At 42.2% G+C, this 26,477-nt stretch overlaps 1 protein-coding gene across 8 annotated transcripts in view; it reads right to left on the bottom strand.

The window, feature by feature from the left end:
• LOC149226985 (putative ALA-interacting subunit 2) overlaps positions 1-26,477 on the bottom strand; it is a 121,574-nt gene that overhangs the window by 46,758 nt on the left and 48,339 nt on the right. For all 8 annotated transcript variants that reach the window (XR_016247763.1, XM_089377658.1, XM_089377656.1 and 5 more), the window contains one exon: positions 4,056-4,126. Coding sequence is in view for 7 of the 8 variants with exons in the window: in XM_089377658.1 (XP_089233784.1) it covers positions 4,056-4,126 (71 nt within the window). In the remaining variant the exon portion in view is untranslated. The remainder of the gene's footprint in view (positions 1-4,055; positions 4,127-26,477) is intronic.

Raw genomic sequence — 26,477 nt, forward strand, 5'->3', positions numbered from 1 at the left:
CTTCCTTCTACTTATGCTAGGTGTCTTTGCTAGAGTGGGCCCTGCTCACTCTTCTCTCTCTTCCAGTTCCTGTGCAACCTCCCTAACTGACTATTGTACAACCTGCCCAACATCTAGTTGTGATGTGGCTTGAGGGGTTGGCTGGGCCTCCTGCTTAGGAGCTAGCAGCTCATCCACCTGAGTTGTAGCCTGCTCAGACTGTAAGGACTTGTTGAGAGCCCTTTCCTCCTCAAACTTGACATCACGCTTGATAACTGTCTTACTTTGTGCTAGTACATACACCCTATACCGTATACGCCTTCAATGTCTCACTATAGCCCACGAAAATGCCTTTTTCTGTTGTAGGTTCTAACTTCTTCCTACTCTTTGAAGGCACATGGAAGTAAACCAAACTGCCAAAAATCCGAAAGTGAGAAACATCTGACTTCTTGCCGAAGAATGCCTCCTCTAGTGTAACTCGTCCAAGCACCTTATGTGGACTCCTATTTTGTAGATAAACTGCAATGTTGCATGCCTCTGCCCAAAGAAATAATGGAAATCCTCGGTTATGCAACATGGCCTTGGTCGCTCCAACAATGCTCTTGTTTTTGCACTCTACTGCCCAATTCTACTAAGGCTTATAGGGTGTGGTGAGCTCTCTCCTAATGCCCTCCATGGCACACAAATCCTTTAAGGCATTGGAGATGTACTCCCCTTCGTAATCTGATCTCAGCACTTTGACCTTCTTTCCTATCTAATCCTCTACCAATGCTTTGAACTCCTGGAACTTTGAGAACACCTCGTCTTTCTTCTTCATGAAGAAGATCCACGTCTTCCTCGAATAGTCTTTAATGAAGGTGATGTGATACTTGTATCCCATGAGGGATGGAGAAGAGAATGGACCACATACGTCCGAATGAACCAAGTCCAAGATGCCCTTGGCTCGGTTTTCACTGTTGGGAAAGGATGTCTTGGCATACTTGCCAAGTGTGCAACCCTTGCACATATCATGTTGGTCTGTGTTGCACTGTGGCAACCCTGTGGCTATCTCCTTGAGGAATTTTAGTGCTCCATGGTGCAAATGTCCCATACACCAGTGCCATAGCTCCCCAAAATCTCGACCCTACTCATGGCCCTCCTCGTTGCTACTCAAGGTCGCAACTATCTCAAACTGTAGCTTATAAAGGTTCTTCACCCTCACACCAATCTGCTTCATGGCTCCAGAATTTAAGGGCTTGAGGTAGGCCTTTCCTCTGCTGAAAATGACCTCATAACCCTTGTCCTCTAGGGTTGAAACAAAAACAAGGTTCTTTTTAAGGCTTGGAACATAGAGGACATCCTTGAGATGAAGAGGGTTACCAGACTCCCTCTCAAATCTGACAGTACCCATGCCCTTGGTCAAGTACCTGCCATCATCTCCTAGCTCAATGTGAAACTGCATGTCCTCCATCAACTAGCTGAAATATTCCTTGTTCCCAGTCATATGGTTGGATGCTCCACTATCAATGTACCATATGTTGTTGGCTACTAAGCTTGCCATGCAAGCTATGAGCAAGAACTCTTTCTCAAACTTGGAACTAAACTCATCCACCTTTGTCGAAGTTGCCACTTGGTCCTTCTTGGACCCCTTCTTCCTCTGTGGACACTTGGTGGCGTAGTGTCCAAACTGATGGCACTGGAAGCATTTTATTTTGCTGAGATCCTTCTTCTCTTTCTTGCCTTTGGAGCTGGACTCGACCCCTCCTGTGCCCTTCTTGCCTTTGGCCTTGCCCCCTTTGCCAGCTAGGGCAAAGTTCTCCTCTTCCTCATGCTTAACATGAGCTCCAAATCTAGCCTGCCTCCAAATCTCCTCCTAAACACAATCACCCCACAACCGCTCCCAATCTAGAAGCTTCTCTTTGCCACTCATTGCATCCTGGAAGTTGTCCCATGATTTGTGAAGCCCTAACAACGCAAGGCTCACCATATCTGCTTCAGGTAATGTCTCCCCCACACCAGCCAACTCGTCCTTCACCTGGGTGAACCTAGTGAGATAAGAGATTATGGGCTCAAACTTGCCCATCCAGATGTTTCTTAGTTTGTCCTAAGGCACGAGTTTTTTGGCTTCACTGGAGCCCTGGTAGAGGTTCAAAATGGTTGTCCACATTTCTTTGGCAGTCTTTTGTCAAAAAGATGTGGCAAAATATGGTCTTTAAATCCCTCAAGAATGATCCTTCTCGCTCTAGCGTCATTCTTGTTATGTTGAGCCAACTACTAGGAGTCAGTTGGTGTGCCTAGTGGGCTCTCCACAAACTCCATCACACCCTGCTCCTCAAGCACCACTGTAATCCTCTCCTTCCATGAGAAGAAATTTGTGTCCAAACTCTACCCTGGTCTCAAACCCTGATAAGACATTATGTTGGTCGAACTTTTTAGAAACCCTAGCGCATTCTTCTGACTAGTAAAAAACTGTGCTCTAAGGGTCAAAACTCTGGGTCACACTTTTAGAAACCCTCGTGCGACCCTTCAGCTGTACTGCACCTTTCTCCTGCGCCTTAACCTGTTCCTAAGGTAGAAAACACGAGTATTGATCTTCACTCAGAGAGGTGGCTCTGATACCATGTTAGTTTTCTTAAAACCCAGAGAACTAATCTGTGAATTTTTACTAAAAGCTGAAAAATAAACTCACTTTAACCCACAAATATGTTGAATTTACTAACTACCATGCAACAGAAATAAGGAACAAAGGAAGACAAACACAACAGAAAAAAATACACAACAAATTTACCCAAGAAACCCCAACTGGGGAAAACCTGCAAACTTGGTGGCTTCTATTAGGTTGTTTCAGCAAAAGTATTGTTCAGAAAAATTTTACTATTAAGGGAAAGCTTCCCTTGTTTCTGCAAATTCCTCCACATGTTGATACACCCTCTCTCAGCATCTCAGCCCAGTCAATCTGCGCACTATATGAACTCGTACAGCTTCATATGGTCTGAACACGGCCTCCTGTGGGCACTGAATACGGCTTGGCTGAAGTATGTGCTGGCTGAAAAGATCTGAAGCTGTAACAACCTCTCTTTCTCCTTGTATCTATGTTGATCTGAAGCCCTGATTCGTTGAAACCCTAGCCTCTTCTTGTTGCCTTTCTGCAACCAAGTCTCTAGTGCATAATAACCAAGTTATGTGCCATTTTTTCCTCTTAGAGGTCGACCTGGGCCCACCACCACCACGAATGGCTAAGATTAAATCTCCTTGGATGGTTGAGATAGCTCTAATTTTTTACTATAGGAAAATTCAAATTTTACTACGTCAAAAACAATAGAAAAAGTGAAATCTGCGCTTTGGCCCCACTTGTGGGTCCCTCTACCAAATTTAGTGCATGTGCTAAATTTAGCTGAACCCTTCCTTCTCTAACTCCATTTAATAGGCGAAACCTTGACTTTCCTAAGATTAATTCATGAAGGATAATTGTTGTGGGTGTTTATCTGTTGTAATGTGTGATTGATCTCTCTTTGATTTTTTTTTCCATTGCATATAAATTCTTAGATGTTAAAATACCAGTTATTTTATTTTTCAAAGTTCAAAATTTATTAGGATAATAAAATAAATTTCTGGAAATAAAAATTGTTGTGAGAAAATAAATCTGGATATGTTCTTCATTGAGAAGGAAGAACATATCCTAGGAGTAACAAAAGAAATTGAAGAGAAACAGAAAACATTTTTTTATTGTCAGGGTTTTGATAGTATCCATGATAAATATAGCAGCATGCTCACCTCACTAACAAAGACACAAAGAAACTATTGCACTTAAAAAGGAATGCTTGCTAAAATATCTTATCACAAAATTTGAAGCACAAAAAAAATAGGAATATAATTGCAAATGAAAAATATCTTGCCTTTTCAATCCCAATTTACGTAACTATTTCCAGTAGGTTTTTGGATTCCTCATTTTACTCTGTTACTTGATTCCTAGAACATAGTCAGTGGGAAAATACCAATCAAATAACATTTGGTACTTACCAACAGAACATCAGAAATAGAAAAAGGTAACAGAAAAGGAAATCCACTAGAAGTATTACTTAAATCATTCCACCTACCGTCGGTGGTTTTGATAGAAGTTATCAAGCTGGTAATATACATAAATTGGAGCCTTCATATGCTTGGGAACCTGTACAATGATAATATATTATCAATACTTCCTTGAAAATTTAAATATGTTAACTACTCCACAAGTCCAAACAGTACTTGTCAATGGAACAATTTTTTTATCGCTGTACTGCTTTCCAGTAACTGTGTTTCTAAAATCTTAGGAAATAGACAGCTAACAATAGAGGTTTATGACTTATCTTATTAATTATCATGTAACAACTTTTATAATATATGAAATTCTAAAAAGATAAAACGTAATCAGGCAGAGGAACATGAATGGTTTGTAGAAAGCTTCATACAATGAGAATAGAAGAGTCAGACAAATATTCAAGATATACTGTCACAACAACTATAGTACTTGTCTCTGTTGCACAAGAAGAGTTATAAGTACATAATCATGGAAGGTCTTAGGTTCTCCTCAATTAGATATGCATGTCTCTATAACGTTGACAAGAAAAGTTATGCAATAAGAGGTGAATTATCATGTATGTTGGCACAATCTATGGGCCAGTTGAGCGACCTGCCCATCCTCGACAGTGGGTTGACCAAGTGACCAGCAGAAATTGATGGACTGGTTGGTCTACTTGGACCAATGTTATCAGAACCAAACTGTTCATCAAACTGGTAGAGCCCAAAAATGTGAACCGGACTGGAACCAGGGAAAAACCAGACCAAAAAACCAGTTGACCAAAAAATATATAAATATTCAGATAAATATTCAACAACTATAAAGCTTGGCTCTGTTGTACAAGAAGAGTTATAAGTACATAATCATGGAAGGTCTGGGCTTCTCCTCAATTAGATATGCATGTATTTATAACACTGACAAGAAAAATTACACAATAAGAGGTCAATCATCACGTATGTTGGCAGAATCTATGGGCCAGTTGAGCGAACTGGCCATCCTTGACAGTGGGTTGACCGAGTGACCAGCAGATATTGATGGACTGGTTGGTCTACTTAGACCAATGTTATCAGAACCGGACCATTCATCAAACCAATAGAGCACAAAAATGTGAACTGGACCGGAACCAGGAAAAACCTAGACCAAAAAACCGGTCGATCAAAAAATACATAAATATACAAATTTTGAAAAAAAAACGTATATATTCATGTGCATCCATATGAATCCAAACCATTATACACAAATATGCAAAGTTTCTCATATATATAGCAAGGGTGCATATAACCAAAATAGCACCAAGTGCAATCGATCTTTGAACCAAAAATACATCAACAAAGGGGCTCTAGATGGCCTCTAGAGTCCGAAAAAAAATTATGCTACAGCAAATACCTACATATCATCAAAATCATTTGCCTAAATTGGGATCCTCATCATCAATATCACCATCTAAGCATTAAAATGAGATGGAAAAGCTCAACATGTCAAATCGATATTTTGTTTGAGTGATGGGTACATTTTTACCAAGGTTATGACAGAGGAGTTCAACAATCAATGCCACCAACATCGAGATACATAGAGGCTTTGTGCTCTTGATTAAATGCTAGTTCCATACTGTCATACATAACAGATTCCAATGGAAACGTTGCAATCCCCCCAATCCTGAAAGCCTAAAAACTGTTAAGTCTACTAGATTATGAGTGGGATCTAAAATTCTACTTTCTCCATATGAAATCCCATGAGGTTGGAACCACTCCCAAACATCCTGAAACGATTAACGGTAATGCTAAAAATTTAAGTAAAAGTGACATTCTCCTTTATCTTGCTAATTGCATAGCATTAGTAGGGCAATATGGTCAAATACTAGGCTGCCCCACTCATAAATTATTGTTTTTTTTTTAATTACATTCAAAGGGTCCTTTGTAGCATTGTACGAGACTGACCAGTTCCATACTGAACCAGCCTTTTGCAGTCTGTGACAGAAATTCAGACTGGTTTTCCCTTGAAAATATTAATACTGGCTGGTACAGTCCAGTACGTTACAGTTCTCATAACATTAACATGGACAACCAACCACCCAAGCAAATATGTTTCCCTTTAAACCTTTCCTCGACTTGCACACCATACTAATTGGCACATAGGAAGAGAGACATTCCAATTTCCACTGATATTCCCAAAAGAGTCATGACATCCAGCAAGTCAAATTCCAAAATGAAAATTAAGGAATGGTGAGAGAGAGCTATAAACATCGACTTCAAAGTTATGCCAAAATAAAGGATTCAACAATATGGCAAGCCACAATAAGGCTCATTACCAAAACCCATTAAATTTTATCATGTAAACTGCAGTTAAAATCCTTAAAATGATAAAAAAAACTAGAAGCCAGGAGGCAAAATGAAAATTTGGCACATGAGCGAAGAAAGGACAAAGAGAAGTGACAAAATTGCAAATCTTGGTAAAACTAATTTTAGTTGCTGCATCAATCAATTCCTTGAAATTTCCATATTGATTAGGCAAATGAACTTTGTGACTGAGGGTGAAATGGAAGATTACTTATAGATAAAAATCCACAATGTCTTCTTTTCTATTACACCCTTGTTGATTCACCTTTGTCCATAGGAGAATGGCCTTAACAGCATCACTCAAGACGAATATGGATCTGGTCGTCCATGGCATAGAAGCCAGAAAGGATATAATAACAGAGTAGTGTATGTGAGAGGAGGCGGTAGGTGGTCAAATTCATGCAAGTAGATAAAGAATAGACAACCAAGAAAAGAAGTGAGATGGGCTATTGTGGTTAATATCGAAAGAAGTGGTCAAAGGAGTCTATATTCCATGTTGATTTGGGGTAGCATTGGATGTGCTCTAGCCACGAAATTTGGTGGAGAGGCTAGGGCACATGAGATCTCCAATACCCAGAAAGGGTTTGGGCAGATTCTAAACATATTAAAATAATTAATATTTTTAATGGAGTCCCTAAGTCTAAACTTAAGGAAAATAAAATATTAATGTGTATTAATATGAAACTGTGTTAGAATGGTCCAAAGATATGGATCAAGCCAGATCTAATCTTAGTCATTGATTAGAAACTTAATCTCGGTTGTTGATATGTCAACAGGAAAAGTATAACAGGAGGCTTGAGAGTCACTTGGAGAAGACACCAGAGTGATCAGTCATCCTATTCTCTAGAGCGGGGTTTGCTAAGAGAGATAGAATTAGTGATCGGGAGATGTAGCTGAGGGGCATTTGAGTACAGAGAGATAGAGAGGCAGAGATAGTGTCGAGAGAGCAGCGCAGTAGCCAAGGAGAGTGACACAGAGCCAGCCAGGGCTCATGCAGAGGCAGTCGGGCGTTGCGCAGAGCCTTAGAGAGGCCAGCGTTGCTAACGCAGAGGGCCAGAGAGCTGACACAGGGCATCCCAGGGCTGATGCAAACCCATCCAAGGTGACGCAGGGCCAGCGTGAGGCAGAGAGGGGCTGACGTTGGGGTTTTGGGGGCAGATTTGTGCTGAGTAGCTACCGAAAGGATTTTCTAGGGTTTCGGCCAGAAGATTTGTCAAAAATTGAGAGGTATTACTGCCAAGGAAATTCTCTGTTGGGTAGGCCAGTTTCGGCACCCAGATTGTACTCTGGTATTGCTTAATAAGAAAACCCTCAAATAGCTGCACCGGTTTTCCCGCATTGGATTTTTCCAAGGACATTAGTCCAAAAATAATGGTGTCATATGACATGATTGTTTCTGTTTCTTTTAGTTGTTGATCTATAATATGTTGAGCATGCATTAGTATTTATTTTCAATATTTACATTGTAAATAACTTGGAAAATAACAAGTAGGTAGGAATAAATCTAATAAAGTGCATGGAGGGTTTCTAACTAAGTAAACTTAGAAACTTCAACATGGTATCAGAGGGTGATTGCAGATCACAGAAGGACTAAAAAACATCTGCCAAGCGGAGCAATAGCAGCAGAAAACAGTTGTCCCGAGGTGACAGAAGTTGTTTCTAGCAGAGCAGCAACAAGGAAGGATGACGCAGTGCCTGCGTCATCAAGAGTGAGCTGAGAGGAGGCAGCACAAAAGCTAAGGAGGCAAAGGGAGCCTGATGCAGAGCCACACAATAGCTGGGAAGGCTGACGCAGTTCGCTAAGGAGGTCGGGTTACTAGTGTCGGGATTGCGCAGAGCCTAGGAGCTCTCACCTTCAAGTCGCTGGGGTTTAGAAGGCTGCGGGAATATTGCGAAGTGGAGTTGGCGAGGTACTATAGTCAGAACAATACCTGAAAGAGCAAGGCCAGAGGAGTTGCTACCGAGGGTTTCTAGCCGAGGAACCCGGATCAGTGGTGCAGTTGCACAAGACGATCAGAGTAGGGGCATCTCAACAGCAGCAGAAGGATTTCCAAGAGGGAAATCAGGACTCAAAGGGAGTCCAGAAGAGAACTTCCAAACGGGAAGTAGAGACTCAGAGGAGTCGAACAGATAACTTCTAGGAGGGAAGTAGAGGAGCATCATGGCACTACACGGAGTAAGAATCCAGGATAGACTGGACGAAGCATCAAACTTCACAGTCTGGAAGGCCAGAATCTTATCCGTACTTGACAAAAATCGTGTCAAGAACGTCGCCTTGAAGGTAATAGTTATCCCAGTCGACCCCAATGATAACGACAAGTACGAGGAGGCAATGGCGAGGGCCAAGAGCATCATCCTTGACGGGTTCAAGGATCATGTAGTACCACAAATAGCCGACAAGGAAACGGCATTTGAGATGTGGGAGGCTCTCAAGAAATTGTACCAGCATTCTTCTGTGCAAAGAAGAATGCTACTTGAGAATCAGTTGAGGTCGTATCAGATGAAGAAGGGAGAACCGATTGACACCTTCCTCGGAGGACTAAATGAAATCCAAGATCAGTTAACCACTATAGAAGCCACGCCGGATCATGAGTTGATGGTGAGAACAACCCTGAATGTTATCTCAGAAGACTGGGAGGTATTTGTCCAGAGTATATTGGGCAGAGGGACTCTCCCACCTTAAGACGAGATGTGGGCGGCGCTTTGCCAGGAAGAGATCAGACGACAGTCGAAGACGGGTAGCAGCAGCAAGGGGATCAAAGTCAAGAAGGAGGAAGATGTTGCCCTAGCATCTGAGGGAAAGCAGGAAAAGCGGAAGAAGAAAGATCTCTCCAAGATCAAGTGCTTCCACTGTGGGGAGCTAAGTCATTATGTGACCCGGTGTCCAAGGAAGAAGAGCAAGGGAGAGTCTTCCGAGACTAAGGCGGCTCCAGCACGGGCAGAGAAGGAACTTTTGACAGACGATGATTGCACCATGAGTGCACACTCACCACTTGAGCGGAAGTGGGGAGACATCAAGCTGTAGTCAGGCGGACTACAGGCGATGAGGGGCAGGATCCTCGAGGTACCCAGCCTCTTGGATTAGACCTTGCTACGGGAGCCCCGAAGAGGAGTAGCAGGACTGGCTGATGTGGGTAGAGATGGATGCGGATGAAGCGACAGAGAGAGCTACAGTGCAGGAGTCCCGAGACAGCGTGAGGCTAGCAGGCTGCAGCAGTGCGAGAGGCACAGGAGTGTTGCACCAGTGCAGGATGGCACAGAGAGGTGTGCAACGGTGCGAGATGCAGGAAGTTGTTGCAGCAGCGCAAAGGTCAGAGAGGGAGCACTAGTCAGCAGCAGCATGGATGCAGAGGGAGCTGTCGTACAAATGCAGCAATGGCAGTTGCAGAACCATGGCCAGTAGTACAAGATGCAGCAGTGCAGAGGATGTTGGGCACGAAGGCTTAGCATCAGCACAGGTACCGATGCCGGATGATCAGAGTAATACTCAGTGAGGAGTATTGCTAGAGCACAATCCTCGCTAAGAGGGATTGTTGATTTGGGGTAGCATCGGATGTGCTCTAGCCACGAAATTTGGTGGAGAGGTTGGGGCACATGAGATCTCCAATACCCAGAAAGGGTTTGGGCAGATTCTAAACAATTCAGGAGATATTAAAATAATTAATATTTTTAATGGAGTCCCTAAGTCTAAACTTAAGGAAAATAAAATATTAATGTGTATTAATATGAAACTGTGTTAGAATGGTCCAAAAGACATGGATCAAGCCAGATCTAATCTTAGCCGTTGATTAGGGACTTAATCTCGGCCGTTGATATGTCAATAGGAAAAGTATAAGAGGAGGCTTGAGGGTCAATTGGAGAAGACACCAGAGTGATCAGTAATCATATTCTCTAGAGCAAGGTTTGCTAAGAGAGATAGAATTAGTGATCGGGAGATGCAACTGAGGGGCGTTTGAGTACAGAGAGACAGAGACGCAGAGATAGTGCCGGGAGAGCAGCGCAGTAGCCAAGGACAGTGACGTAGAGCCAGCCAGGGCTCACGCAAAGGCAATCGAGAGTTGCGTAGAGCCTTAGCGAGGCCAGCGTTGCTGACGCAGAGGGCCAAAGGGCTGACGCAGACCCATCCGGGTTGACGCAAGGCCAGCGTGAGGCAGAGAGGGGCTGATGTTGGGGTTTCTGGGGCAGATTCGTACTGAGTAGCTGCCGGAAGGATTTTCCGAGGTTTCAACCAGAAGATTTGTAAGAAACTGAGAGGTATTACTACCAAGGAAATTCTCTGTTGGGTAGGCCAGTTTCGGCACCCCGATTGTACTCTGATATTGCTTAATAAGAAAACCCTCAGATAGCTACATCGGTTTTCCCGCATTGGGTTTTTCCGAGGACATTAGTCCAAAAATAATGGTGTCATATGGCATGATTGTTTCTATTTCTTTTACTTGTTGATCTGTAATATGTTGAGTATGCACTAATATTTATTTTCAGTATTTACATTGTAAATAATTTGTGAAGGAAAATAACAAGTAGGTAGGCATAAATCAGATAAAGTGCATGGAGGGTTTCTAACTAAGTAAACTTAGAAACTTAACAGTCCAATGTTTCAAACTTGCAAATAGCTGTGTCAATCAATTGCTTGAAATTTCTATATTGATAAGGCAGTTGAACTTTGTGACTGAAAGGATGACATAGAAAAAGATTTCTAGATAGAAATCCATAACATATTTTTTTCTATTACAACAATGTTGATTCACCTTTGTCCATAGCAAAATGAAGTTATGAACTTAACAGCATCAATCAAAATGAATGGGGATCTGGTTGTCCATAGGGGAGTAGCCAACAAGAATATAGTAACAAAGTAAGAGAATATGTGAGATGAAAAGGTAAGAGGTCAAATTCATGCAAATTGCTAAAAAATAGACAACCAAGTGAGATGAACTATTGGGGTCAATATCAAAAAAAGTGGTCAAAGAAGGCTATAGTCTAGTGTTGCAAATATCAACGATATATCTTTGACATTCGATATATCACAAGTCTCTCAGCATGGCGATATTATCATTGGTAAAAATATTTATTTTTTTAGTCACTGAATATATCAAGATATATTAAAAAAATTGCAATATATCACCAAAAAATCACAAGTGAATTGAAAATATAGTTAGGTCCATGGCAAATTGTCTATAAAATCCATTTTTCAAACCTTCTTTGACTCATTTTTTAAAATGGAAGCAAAGGATTAAGAGCAAAGAAGAAATTCACCATCTTCCATTGCACTGATGGGAAATCGAATGTTGATGTCACAATTAGCAGATTTATTGTGGAGTGGGGATTGATTTATTGTTACTGTGGGGAATCAATGGAAATTGCATGAAATGAGAATATCATCCTTGAACCTATAACTGTAAAATGGGGAGGATAAAAGCATAATTTGTTTTGGTCATTGCATGTAGACTCAAAGCAACGAAGAGTCAAGAAGATAATCAAAAATGTTGTTAACTAATGGAAAAATCATGTACATTAGTTATGTAGTCCATCTTGGGAGATAAATTCACTTAAGCAAAGAGCCTTGCTACAACAAAATCCAGCAAGCCTAGTGCAAAGCCTCACTAAGCAACCAAGGTCTTATGGCAACAAGAGACCAGCCACCACTGTCACCTTAGTGGCTTCTTTCAAGCTATTTTGTGGTGAATATTATCCCCACAAGGGAGGCTTCCCTACAAAAGATCAATAGCAAGATATTCAACTAAGAAGGGCTCAATGGTGATGCAAAGTATAATTATTGAATAAAAGGTAGTAGCCAAGCCTTGAAAGGCTGAGATAAGAGTTGCCTATAGTTCAAGGACACTTTCAGAACGACTTAGAAGAAAGCTGCTATAAGTTAGGGTTTGTATGATATGCAGATTTAGGGTACACAATGGCATGTAGCAGCTTGAGAGAACAGCCTGAGTGATAGTATCAATAAAGGAGCAAAGGCTATGAAAGAGGAGAGCTAGGGCTAAGTAAACAATAGTTTTAAATGGCTGAAAATGCATATGAAAACAATTAAAATTGAGATGTCAGCCTTAATTTTGGAGTGATAACATGCAATTAATGCTAGATTTTTCCTTTTTACATTTATTAAATGCAATCTCCTTCAATAGGGAAACAACAAATGGACAATAAATTGCTATTAAATGTAGTTTTAAGCTAACCCTAACCCTATTTGCCATAAATTGAAGAGAAAAAGAAGAAATTTAAATGACCACCACAAGCTAGTCTAATGCTTTCTCTCGATTGGGCAATGGAGTCAATGATGGCAATGTCAAAGATGAGGAAATTGCATGAGGTGCGTGGAGGACAAAGAGGCCTCTCTTATAAACCCTAGTGACTTTCTCTAAGTGGAGATTTAAGATCAAAGGAGGCATACACAAAGTTCCTTTGATAGATTCTTGAAAGACTGATTTTGCAAAGTCAAAAGATCTTAGCTCGCCTGGTTTGATGAACAATTCATTTCCCCAACCCTAGGGGTTCAAATCTCCGGATACATATTGTAACTAGCCTATTTTGGGCATTTATGAAATAATTGTATCGAGTGAATAGTGGCAATCAATCTTTTGAAGTTACAGATTCTCCATAAATTCTCATTTAGGTTTAAAATATAAAAAAGGACTAATTTTGCAAAACATAAAGAAACAAGATTTCATAAAAGACATTGCTTTTTTTAATATGACAAAAAAAATCCTAATTTCAGAAATTTGCAAGAAAAATGAAAAAATTTAAGCTAACCTTAACCCTAGTTACCTGTTGACGATGTTGGACCCACCAACATTCAAGGGATCTCCCCGGTACGAAGTCCCAACTAGACCTCACACCATTTGGTGTAGGAGTCCCATCTGGTATGATGGTCCAGTTGCCATTATCTTAAATATTTGTCTTAGCTCTTGCTTGTCAACATAGGAGAGTGGTCTGCTTTGTCTTTGAACAGCGAGGTTCGCGTGCCTGGTGAGTGCTAGTGTTACTTGTGTCAAGGTTCTTTCACAGCAGAGAGAGAGGGTGGGAGTGAGTCTCCAGTCAGAAGGAAGGAAGTCCCAACTCTGTCAAAGACACACAACACAACAGGACATGCATAGCTTCTGGAAGAGCAATCCACACGGATGCAGCAGTCACAACGCACAAGGAAGATAGCACGTACAACACCCAGCAGGGCAATTCACGCGAGTGCGACGTTCGTTAGAACAAGTTTACGTGAAAGGTTATGTCTGATGTTTGGGGAGGTAACCAACACGAGCAGGACAGCGTTAACAATTTATACAACAAATTTTCATAAATATATGCATTAGAACAGTTGAATGAGTTCAATTGTTTAACACAGGTTAAAGCAACATGTATTACAAGTGTTCAAGATTAATTCTTACAAACAGTTACAACACGTGTGAAAACGTGATGGCCTGTGAGCAAGCTTTTGAATTAAGCGAAAGTTCCAAGACACATCGATACACCATACATCACTAACCCCGTAGGTGGGGCGTTGGAGCCACTACTCACTCCTCAAAGAAAAGATTACAGACTCTCAAGGCTATGTGGGAGGAGCCAAGGTGAAAAATCCTTTGCATGTACAAATGAGGGGGTATTTATAGCCAAAGGTGAAACTAGCCCTTGTGAATATTCGACTTCCGTCATGACTGTTTGACTTTCATGAATTTTCAGATTACACGACTCTTCAGATTACAAGTGGGTCTCTTGGACTTCCACGTTACATTACATTGATTGTCAACAGTATGGCCCACAGTAGTGAGGTGGCCGACATGACTTGTGACACAACTCGACATGACATTGCTGGTATGTTCATGTTGCTGTTGATGTGCATGTCGAGTTGCAGTGTTACTAAGTGATGGATATCCTCTTGGTGAATCACAGCTTCACCTCCTCATGGCAAGGTGTGTGGAGTCCTCGATGGTCATTGGGTTCGCTTGATGTTGCATGTGCACGTTGCTCCTTGGCATGTTGGACATGTTCGTCCATTCTCAAAAATATATCCTCGCATGTTCACTCTTTCGTCTGTTCGTGAACACATCCTTTTGCATGTACTCTCCTTGTTCATCCCATCCATCGTCGTGTCATGTTTGTTCATGTACCTGTATCTACAATCACTCATGACAAGACAACATCAAATCCATAAACCTCCTAGTCTACCATGATGCATGATCGTTCGCTTTTGGATGCAGGTGACCGGGAGAGAGGACAAGGCTGCGAAACTACGTGGGGCAAGTTTCAAGCTGGGATGCGAGCTCCGGGCACTGCTAGTGAAAATTGCGTAGAGGTCACTGGGAGACTGAGATGGACAATCCAGATAGTAGTGGCAGTCCGCGGGATCTGGCTCGACTGGAGGGCAGATTTGCACAATTTATGGAGTGAAGCACTTTGGGCAGCAGAGGGCCTTGGCAGCAAAAACTACGCAATTGCTGGGAGACTGACCTGCTGAACACCTTTGCGCAGTTTCTGAGTTGAGCGGGATTTTGGGTTGCTGATGGGCTTGCTCAAAAATCTGCGCAGTTTTCTGGGTGAGCAGTCAGTCGGCTGACTAGGTGACTGGCTAAAAAACTGCGCAATTTTGGAGAGGAGACAAGGACAGAAACTTGGTATCTGTCCGACTTGTCTGCACAGTTTTCTCAGTCAGCGGAGCGGGCAAGGTTTGCAGCTTCTTGCAATTTTTAAGGGGAGTGAGTCCCGAGGTCACTGCCCAGTGAAACTCTCTGGTTGACCAGCAGGAGGGTTGGTTGATCAGCTTGCCGGCAGCGCTGATTGAAATGGCTTGTTGGACACTTCAGCGCTGTTTTGGGTGATAGTCGGTCGAGTCGATTGCAAGGTTGACTAAGTGTGAGCGAGTGAATTTTGCATACGCGACCTTGCAAACACACACTCAACATAACTTGACGACATGACACCTCAAACCATCAAGACAACATATGCTCAACATGACTAACCGACGGTGCAAGCGACAAGCACGATGCTTGTGATGGATCGTTGAACGACTGCGACGACGCTTGCGCAACAGTGCATACAACTTCGTGTGTGAGTGCGACGGATGTTTACATAGCGAACACAACATGTACACACGAAGTGAAGACCTTGTGCACAACTAGAACATGGTTGCAAGCGTGACATTGTGACCAACATGCAACAAGTTGTCCGTTGAACGATCAAGAAAAGAGGGTGCAAAGACTCAACACGAGCCCATGGGGTGAGCCCGAGTGATTGCAAACATCAAGTAAAAACTCAAGGGAGGCTCTGAAATTGGATGCAGGCCAAAATTTTGGAGGGTGTTGTAGCCGCTACAACATTACCATACATTGAAGAGAATAAGAAGAAATTTAAATGACCACCACAAGCTAGTCTAGTGCCTTCTCTCAATTGGGGAATGGAATCAATGATGGCGAGGTGAAAGATTGAGGAACCTAGATGAGGTGGGTGGAGGACTAAGAAGCCTCTCTTAGAAAACCTAGTGACTTTCTTTAAGTGGAGATTTAAGATCAAAAGAGGCATACACAAAGTTCCTCTGATGGATTTTTGAAAGACTAATTTTGCACAAAATAAAGAAACAAGAATTCATTACTGATATTGCACTTTTTATTATGGCACAAATAAACCCCAATTTCAAAAAAATTCATGCAAAATGGCAAAAAATCAGGAATAAACTTACACCATTCAATCAAGAATCACATCATCAAACCAAGACAACTCTCCCCATGCAAAAATATCCCTCCCAAGACAATTCGCTCCACCAAGATCACATTGTGTCCACGATAAAAGAACAAGAGAGCTAGTGCGCACTTCTTTAGAGAGAGAAGTGATATGAAGTGTGATAATTCAAAATGAAAGTGACTCCAACCAAGTCACTTTTCATTAATTTCCAAGTAAAAGCCCCAAAAGTTCACTTGAGCATTCAACTAGGCCTAAAGGTAAGATAGCTTCAAAACATGATAAATACATCAATATAGCCCATACGTGTGGGAATAAAGACTCTCCCTGTTGATGTCATCCTCTCAAAATGGACAATCTCCATCAAGCAAGTGACAAAGAGGCTCATGAGTGCTCCTCTCTCAAACAAATTACCAAAGTGCAAGGATATATCTCCAAATAACTCCTCTTCCACCATTACGTCATCTCCAAGAAGGCTTATGTCACCCTTCTAGGGCACATGGGGGTGACATAGCATGCTCTAAGCTAAGTGTTAGCACATGGGCATTACGTACTAGCCCTCCCAAGTCATCTCAATGATAACCATTCTCATTTGGGATCTAGAACAAGGCAATGTCCATTAAAAAAAGGTCAAGGCCAGCTTAGGGGCGTCCTGGGTCCATTTGGTCACATCATCAATCAAGCCAATGCCTTGGCTTTCTAGTACAAATTTTTAGCATTTGGAGGTGTAGCAGGGGATATACAACCATGTGGAGTCTCATCAAAACTCAACGTCCATCTCATAAGGGTAACATTGAGGTTACAACATCATGTCTGCTCTCAACCACAGGAAATACAACCTTTGCAAGGTGTTGGATAACTGTCAAAGCTCCCTTCAAAGGATCTTTGTTGCATGAGTAATGAACCACCTGAAACAAATCCTTAGGATAAAGTGACAACAACATCATCAAGGAAAAAAACCATTAAAGTATCAATGTGAACCATATTCAATCTTAGGGGCACAAGAATAGTTCACACAAGCCTTGCCTTCCAATGCCTTTCTAGCTCAAGATTTGTAATCAAGACACCATACTTTTATTATGGATGATTATGCCTTCATCCCTATTAGGTGCTTCCAACCCCCAAGGGGAAGGACATGTCACAAGTAGATCCATCAATCTATACGTGCATGTGATAATGATGGTGATGGAATGGGAAAGACTTCAAGGAAGATGGCCATAACCATGGTACCAGCTAGTGGGGATCTAACATCTCTGAGTACTATAATGAGAAGAGGCAGCAATCGTAGAGGCATGAGTTGCCCCTTTCCTCAACCTGCATTTTCCACCCCGCTAGTGTGCCTTTAATGATTTATCATTCTTTCTTGCATAGCTTAGGAGACCAAGCTTGTTTTATGTTTTTCCAATACCCCTTAAAGATGTAGCAATTTCTCACTCATCAAAGTTGAGAAATTCAAGAGTTCCTTTTAGATGGAGTATGAAATGTTGAGGAACTGAGTGATCACTAATGAGGGGGTTTGAACTCATGCTAGGCTTTTGCCCACACGCTTACTATGTCCCAACCATCTTCTGCATTTTTCTTTTCTTAAGTTGTGATTTCATATGCTTTTATCATTCTTTTAGCTACATCAACCTCTTACGGCAAATTTTCGAACCCTGACTCAGAGATGAGGATATAAGGTGTCAATCCCAAGGATAAAATCAAGAGCAATTAATCTTCCAACTTGGCCTATGATCCATATTAGTATGTAAGGCTACTTGGAAGCGGGAGTGGGAGCGACAATTTTCAGAAGCTTCTAGGTCGTGAGAGTTTTTTATATAATATATATTTTTATATATTTTGATGCATATATGTCAACAAAAGCATGTAGAATGATGAATTAGTTATAAAAAGCATAAAACATGGATTAAACCATATAACATCAATCATCTAGTAGTTATAATCTTCATCAACCACAGGTCCACAACATCTCGATTCTCATCAACCTTAAAGTTTCAAAGTTTCAAAATTCAATATATAACATTTGTCATCACTAAAGTTGTACTTGTAACCATTACCAAACTATAACAAAGAATATCAAACATGAAATGAAACGTTTCACGAAGCATCATATTCATAATTCATTACCAATGAGTTATAATTGCCAACTTCAAACTTCAAACTTAAATTGTCATATATTGTTTACAAAAAATACCATAATAAATATGAAAGAGTCAATAGTTATAAAAAGTACTAGAAACTAGAAAAGACAAGTAAATCTACCATTTGCTAACATTTCTTCTTGCCACAAGAAACTTCTAATTTCTTTTCTCGTGATCTATGAACAATGGGAGTCTCCTCCCGCATAGTCTAACTCTGCAATGGTCGTGAACCACGTCCAAAACTAGAAGGCACATGACCTCCACGCAATGTTGCAGATGGAGGTGGCGGAAAAGCTGGTGCAACTTGAGCCCTGCTAGTGGATGGGGGTGGCATTGTTGTTGATGTTGTTGTTGTTGCTTGATGATCATCATCCTCATTGTCAAAAAGTTTTGCTTCCAATTGTTCTAAATGTAAGGCTCCATCCTCCAAATTATCCTCCTTCGAGTTGTTGTCCCAAGTGATATATGCTCTATCAAATCGAGCCCACTCACAATAATGTGTCAACAACCTCAAGTTGTAGTGTACATAAACCAAGGTTTCTTCCGGGTTTTCACTGAGGCAATTCCTTTTGAGTCTTGACATTAGGGATGAAGTTATAGGTGCTCCAACACCTCTCTGCGGAAGAATTATTAACCACATATGAAATCACTTTAACTGTTTCGCCAAAGGTCCCTCGCAGCCATACAAGTTCCACCATTCAACAGGATCTGATCTATCTCTATCATAAATTGCATGCAAATTACCAAACATTCCATTTTCACTGTAGTATTTGCTTAATTCTCCACGCAATCTAGCACACTCCTCCCTGTCAAGGACCAACTTGTCTAATGATAGCATGTACCCATTTTGTACCTTTGGATCTGTATGGGGTTTTCTCCTAACCCCACCCCCAGGTGCAGGTTTTGCCAACTAAGATGGAGAGTAGCGTTTTGGCATAAGGACCAATGTTGCAAGATCCTTCCCCCCTAGATCTGGAGGCAGATTTGCATCCTGTGTTGAAGTTTCTAAGTTTACTTAGTTTAGAAACTCTTCATGCACTTTTTCTGATTTATTCCTACCTACTTGTTATTTTTCTTTAACAAGTTATTTACAAAGTAAATACTGAAAATAAACACCAATGCATGCTCAACATATTACAGATCACCAACTAAAAGAAACAAGAATAAACACACCACATGACACCATTATTTTTGGACCAATGTCCCCGGAAAAACCCAATGCGGGAAAACCGATGCAACTATCTGAGGGTTTTCTTATTAAGCAATATCAAAGTACAAACTGGGTGCCGAAATTGGCCCAACAAAGAATTTCCTTAACAGCTATACCTCACAGTTTGAGAGAAATCTCCTGGCTGAAACCCCGGAAAATCCTTCTGGTAGCTCCTCAGCACAAAAGTGCTCTGCAACCCCAGCGTCTGCCCAATCTGGACTGCGTCAGCCTCTCCTAGCCCAGTGCTAGCCCTGCGTCAACGTATCTTGGCCTGCGTCAACCTCCTTGGCTGCTGTGCTGCTCTGTCGTCACAATCTCTGCCTTCTCTGTACTTAATGCCCCTCAGCTGCTCTCCCGATCACTGATTCTATCTCTCTTAGCAAACCTTGCTCTCGAGAATTGAATGACTAATCACTCTGGTGTATTCTCCAAGTGACCCTCAGGCCTCCTCTTATACTTTTCCTGTTGACGATTCAACGGTCGAGATTAAGTCCCTAATCAACGGCTAAGATTGGATCTGGCTTGATCCATGTCTTTTGGACCATTCTCACAGATTCATATTAATACACATTAGTATTTTGTTTTCCCTAAGTTTAGACTTAGGGACTCCATTAAAAATATTAATTATTTTAATATCTCTTGATCTGTTTAGAATCTGCCCAAACCTTTCTAGGTATTGGAGATCTCATGTGCCCCAACCTCTCGACCAAATTTCGTGGCTATCCGATGCTACCCCATATCAACAATCCCTCTTAGCGAGAACTGTGCTCTAGCAATACTACTCACTGAGTATTAGTATGATCATCCGGCATCGGTACCTGTGTTGATGTTAGGCTTTCCTGCCCAACATCCTCTGCACTGCTGCCTCCTGTACTGCTGCCCATGGTTCTGCCACTGCCATTGTTGCATCTGTACGACAGCTCCCTCTGCATCCGTTCTGCTACTGGTCCTTTCTCCCAGCATTGCACCTCCTCTCATCATGTTGCATCGTGCCACCCACTGATGCATTGCAACACAGTTACTGAGAAGTAAGTAACTGACCTCCCCGTTGGGCTAGAAACACCCACTGATGTTGAAGCTCCCTCTGCCGCTGACAAGTGCTCCCTCTCTCTGACCTCTGCGCTGTTGCAACACCTCCCTGCATCTCACACCATTGCACACCTCTCTTTGCCTTCCTGCACTGGTGCAACACTCCTGTGCCTCTCGCACTGCTGCAGCCTGCTAGCTCTGCGTTGTCTTGGGACTCCTGCACTGTAGCTCTTTCTGCCACTCCATCTGCATCCGTCTTTACCCACTCAGCCAGTCCTGCTACTCCTCGACGGGGCTCCCGTAGCAAGGTCTAATCCAAGAGGCTGGGTACCTCAGGGATCCTGCCCCTCATCGCCTGTAGTCCATCTAACTACAGCTCGATGTCTCCCCACTTTCGCTCAAGTGGTGTGTGTGCACTCATGGCATAGTCATCGTCTGTCAAAACTTCCTTCTCTGCCCGAGTTGGCACTACCTTAGTCTCGGAAGACTCTCCCTTACTCTTCTTCCTTGGGCACTGGGTTGCATAATGACCCATCTCCCCACATTGGAAGCACTTGACGTTGGAGAGATCTTTCTTCTTTCGCTTCTCCTGCTTTCCCTCAGATGCTAGGGCCACATCCTCTTCCTCCTGCTTGACCTTGATCCCTTTGCTGCTGCTACCTGTCTTCGACTGTCGTCTGATCTCTCCCTGGCGAAGAGTTGCCCACATCTCGTCCAAAGGTGGGAGAGTCCCTCTGCCCAGGATACTCTAAACAAACACTTCCCAATCTTCTGAGACAGCATTCAGGGTTGTCCTCACCATAAGTTCCTGATCCGATGTCGCTCCTATAGCATTCAACTGGTCTCGGATCTCATTCAGTCCTCCGAGGAAGGTGTCAATCGATTGACCCTTCTTCATCTGATACGACCTCATCTGGGTCTCAAGCAGCATTCTTCTCTGCACAGAAGTATGCTGGTACAGGTTCTTAAGACCCTCCCACATCTCAACTGTCGTCTCCTTCTCAACTATATGTGGTACCACATGATCCTTGACCCTATCAAGGATAATGCATTTGGTCCTCGCCATCGCCTCTTCGTACTTGTCATTATCATTAGGGTCGATTGGGATAGCTATAACCTTCAAGGCGAAGTTCTTGACACAATTCCTGTCAAGCACTGATAAGATTCTGGCCTTCTAGATTGCGAAGTTTGATGCTCCATCCAGTCTATCCTGGTCTCTTACCCCGTGTAGTGCCATGACGCTCCTATACTTCCCACCTGGAAGTTCTCTGTTCGACTCCTCTGAGTCTCTACTTTCTGTCTGGAAGTTCTCTTCTGGACTCCTCTGAAACCTGATTTCCCCCTACTCTTTCCCCTCCTAGAAATCCTTCTGTCGCTTGTCGAGATGCCCCCTTTTCTGATCGTCTTGTGCAACTACACTGTTGATCCAAGTTCCTCGGCTAGAAACCCTCGGTAACAACTCCTCTGGCCCTGCTCTGTCAGGTACTGTTCTGACTACAGTACCTCACCAGCTCCACTCTGCAATATTTCTGCAGCCTTCTAGACTCCAACAACTGCCTCTCTATGAACTGCATCAGCCCCTCTCTGCCTCACGCTGGCTCTGCGTCACCCCAGATGGGTCAGCGTCAGCGCTGGGATGCCCTGCGTCAGTCCTCTGGCCCTCTACGTCAGCAACGCTGACCTCTCTGAGGCTCTGCGCAGCCCTCGGCTTCTTCTGCGTGGCTCTGGTTGTCTCTCTGTCAGGTACTGTTCTGACTACAGTACCTCACCAGCTCCACTCTGCAATATTTTTGCAGCCTTCTAGACTCCAGCAACTGCCTCTCTGTGAACTGCATCAGCCCCTCTCTGCCTCACGCTGGCTCTGCGTCACCCCAGATGGGTCTGCGTCAGCCCTGGGATGCCCTGCGTCAGCCCTCTGGCCCTCTACGTCAGCAACGTTGGCCTCTCTGAGGCTCTGCGCAGCTCCCGGCTTCTTCTGCGTGGCTCTGGTTGGCTCTACATCACACTTCTTGGCTTCTGCGTGGCTCTGGTTGGCTCTATGTCACACTTCTTGGCTCCTGCGTGGCTCTGGTTGGCTCTGCGTCACACTTCTTGGCTTCTGCGTTGTTAGAAACAGCTTTTATCACCTCGGGACAGCTGTTTTTTGCTACTATTGCTCCGCTTAGCTAATGTCTTTTAGTCTTCTTGTGATCTGCAATCACGCTCTGATTCCATGTTGAGGTTTCTAAGTTTACTTAATTTAGAAACCCTTCATGCACTTTTTCTAATTTATTCCTACCTACTTATTATTTTTCTTTAACAAGTTATTTACAAAGTAAATACTGAAAATAAACACCAGTGCGTGCTCAACGTATTACAGATTACCAACTAAAAGAAACAAGAACAAACACACCACATGACACCATTATTTTTGGTACAATGTCCCCGAAAAAACCCAATGCGGGAAAACCGGTGCAGCTATCTGAGGGTTTTCTTATTAAGCAATATCAGAGTATAATCTGGGTGCCGAAATTGGCCTACCCAACAAAGAATTTCCTTAGCAGCTATACCTCACAATTTGAGAGAAATCTCCTGGCTGAAACCCTAGAAAATCCTTTCGGCAGCTCCTAAGCACAAAAGTGCTCTGCAACCCTAGCGTCTGCCCAATCTAGACTGCGTCAGCCTCTCCTAGCCCAGCGCTAGCCCTGCGTCAGCCTATCTTGGCCTGCCTCAGCCTCCTTGGCTGTTGCGCTGCTCTTCCGGCACAATCTCTGCCTTCTCTATTTCTCTGTACTCAATGCCCCTCAGCTGCTCTCCCAATCAATGATTCTATCTCTCTTAGCAAACCCCGCTCTAGAGAATAGAATGACTGATCACTCTAGTGTATTCTCCACGTGAGCCTCAAGCCTCCTCTTATACTTTTCCTGTTGACGATTCAACGCCCGAGATTAAGTCCTAATCAACGGCTAAGATTAGATTTGGCTTGATCCATGTCTTTTGGACCATTCTAACACAGATTCATATTAATACACATTAATATTTTATTTTCCTTAAGTTTAGACTTAGGGACTCCATTAAAAATATTAATTATTTTAATATCTCCTGATCTGTTTAGAATCTGCCCAAACCCTTTCTGGGTATTGGAGATCTCATGTGCCCCAACCTCTCCACCAAATTTCATGGCTAGAGCGCATCCGATGCTACCTCAAATCAACATCCTGGACGGATCTGTCATCGATCCTCAAGCAGAACCGCAGATCCGAAAAATTGGATCCACGGTTCCACCTTTTTTCGCAATTCCTGTAAAATGGAACTGCTGCGGCCCAATACGTGGTTCCGGAACGGATCCGAGAGAAAGGCAGACGATTCCACGGACTTGATTTTTTTTGGACTTGACTTGCATTTTTGAAATGCTATGTGAGCAATTATGCTTCCTGAACACTCCCAAGGTGCCCCCTTGATACTCCCTAGACGCTTCCTAGATGCTCCCTACTGTTAATGTTAAATTCTTAAAGTAAAAGTGATTCTTTTACTTAAATTTTTAACATTATCATGAAATGACTCAGGGTGTTTGAGAGTGATTTCAACCTCATCAAACTTCATATGGAGAAAATAGAATTTCATATCCCTTTCAAAATTTCGTAGACTTAACAGTTTTTAGGATTTTATGATCAATGGGATTGTGGCATTTCATTAGATTATATCATGTATGAGTGTATGTGATTGGCATTTAATCACGAGCACGAAGCCCTATATGTACCCCAATGTTGGTGGTGTTGATTGTTGAACTCCTTGGTCATGGCCTTGCAAAAATGTACCCTTCGCTCAAGTCAAATTCATTGATTAGGCATGTTAATCTTTCTTTACCATATTATAAGGCTTGGATTTGGCTGTTTGATCAAAATTGGGCAATGTTGACTAATATCCCTAGAGAATCAAAGTAGAGGAAAAGGCTAGAAAAGAGAAGAGGAATTTAGATTTTAGATGGTTGATGCTCGAACAATTAATCATTGATGTATAATGGATGCCATATCTATCTTGATTTATGTACAAATATGCATGTTTTCATATCTTCTAAAACTAATTCGGTATTGGATTTTTTTAATATAAATGCAAAAAAACATAAAAATAACAAAACAAAAAATAAAAAGAATATATATATAATAGGCATTTCCGAGATGCTTCGCTTCCTAAATTTTTGGAAAATGACGTTTCCAAAACCATCCCCGATTTGTGCAACATTGGCAAGGACATATTCCAAGGCATGGAGTGGAACATCAAGATTATCCCACCTTTTGACCACATGTTTGTGAATATGATCATACAAGATGGCATCTTTCGATTGAACAATATATTTGATTTGCCCTAACATGTTATCCATCTACTCATACACCTCCCCAATCACCGGTGCATTTGTATCCACCAAACGAATCATGTAATACATTCTTCACACTTGCCCAAAACTGACCATCAAGAATGGTATCCTCCACCTCTTGAAAATCTTCCCTGTCAGATGCGGTTGCAGCCCTATCCTTTAATACATGCCATGATTCACTTGATACCATGCTAGCCAATGCCTCTCTTACCTTCAAAAGGTGCCTGAAGGTGAGGCAATAGCTAGCAAATCTAGTCTTTGCAATCTTCACTAGCTCCAACCATGAGTGACTACAGGAAAAGGCCATGGGCATTGCTATGATTGGTATTAATCTTACAATGTACTTGCCTCTCTTGTATAATGAACCAATCCATGTGTATTCAGGTTCCTTTATCTTAATAATGGCATGCATCAAAAGGTCATTGCATGAACCAAACACCCATACCAAAGGATGTTGGGGTATCTATCCTCAGTGATTGTTGTTGCTTCCTTACAATTAGAAGCATTATCAATAATCACTTGGAGGACATTGTATGGCCCAACAGTTTCAATTGTTTGAATTAATGATTTTGCAATGTTGATGTTTGTAGTGAACTTATATGAGTAGTCATGAGATAAAAGGAAGACTACACCAGTAGTAGACACACCAAGAAATCTTATTAATGGCTTTCTTTTTACATTTGTCCAACCATCAGATACAATGGATACCCCATATACATTCCAAGCATTTGTGAATTTACCCAAAGCATTTTTTATTTTGGCTTCTTCCTGATCAAGTCCCACGGTTCTAGCCTTGCCATACCCAAGGCTCTTATATCCTATAGGGTCATTATTGGTGGTGGTAACCATTTCATGCCAATAAGGTGAGCGAAGAAAATTGAATGGTATGCCACATGGAAAGAGAAACCGGAAAACTTTTGCATCCACGTCATCCCTACAATCATGATCAAGGATTTCTAATATTGTTCTACACCTTAAAGGGATGTTTGTGCCTGCGGCTATGAATCCACTACCATAGGTGGATGTCGATAGACTTCTTGTTCGACTACTGAATGCTCCGTGTGTGCTAGTGGCCTCATGTTCACCCTTTGATCTTTTTTATTTGTATTGTGCTTCCTCCTCTTCCCTTATATATTTGGCTCTCTGTTGTGTTGGCACATTTGCACAGGTTTTGATTCCTATTTGCTTATTTCCATCCCATGGCCTTTTCCCACATAGATGCTTTCTCGCATGGGTATATGAACCTGTGTAAGTAGATTTGCAATGGGGGCATATAAATTTAGTGGTTCCACCCCCTTTCCCTCCTCCAAGCCTTGTAACATATTTCCACAAGGGTGTTTGGTCTATTTTGGTTTTCTTTCCATCATCATCTTCACTCCCATTATCCTCCTCCTCCTCTTCCTCTTCATACTCCTCTTCTCTAGGGTATCCTAATCCACCACTACCCACTTCTTCATCATCTTCATCACTTCTTCTTCTTTTGTTTCCCAACACCATCATCATAGCCAAAAATGGAACCAACAAGATAAGGCTAAGCCATATACCCATCATGTTTGTTGAAGCTTGAGATTCTTGCCTGCAATAAAATGAGGGAGGAATGGGAAAGAGTAGGAGAAGAGAACATCTAGATTCTAGTAACTAGTTTCTACTTCTAGATTTGATAGATTCATTCAACATATAAAAACACAAATGTTACATGGAAAAAAAAAACAAGAATGGG

This window comes from Pinus tabuliformis, chromosome J (assembly GCF_031772625.1).
Source record: "Pinus tabuliformis cultivar Carrire ecotype Pingquan chromosome J, CPIR1, whole genome shotgun sequence".
In the NCBI taxonomy this organism is placed as follows: Eukaryota; Viridiplantae; Streptophyta; class Pinopsida; order Pinales; family Pinaceae; genus Pinus; species Pinus tabuliformis.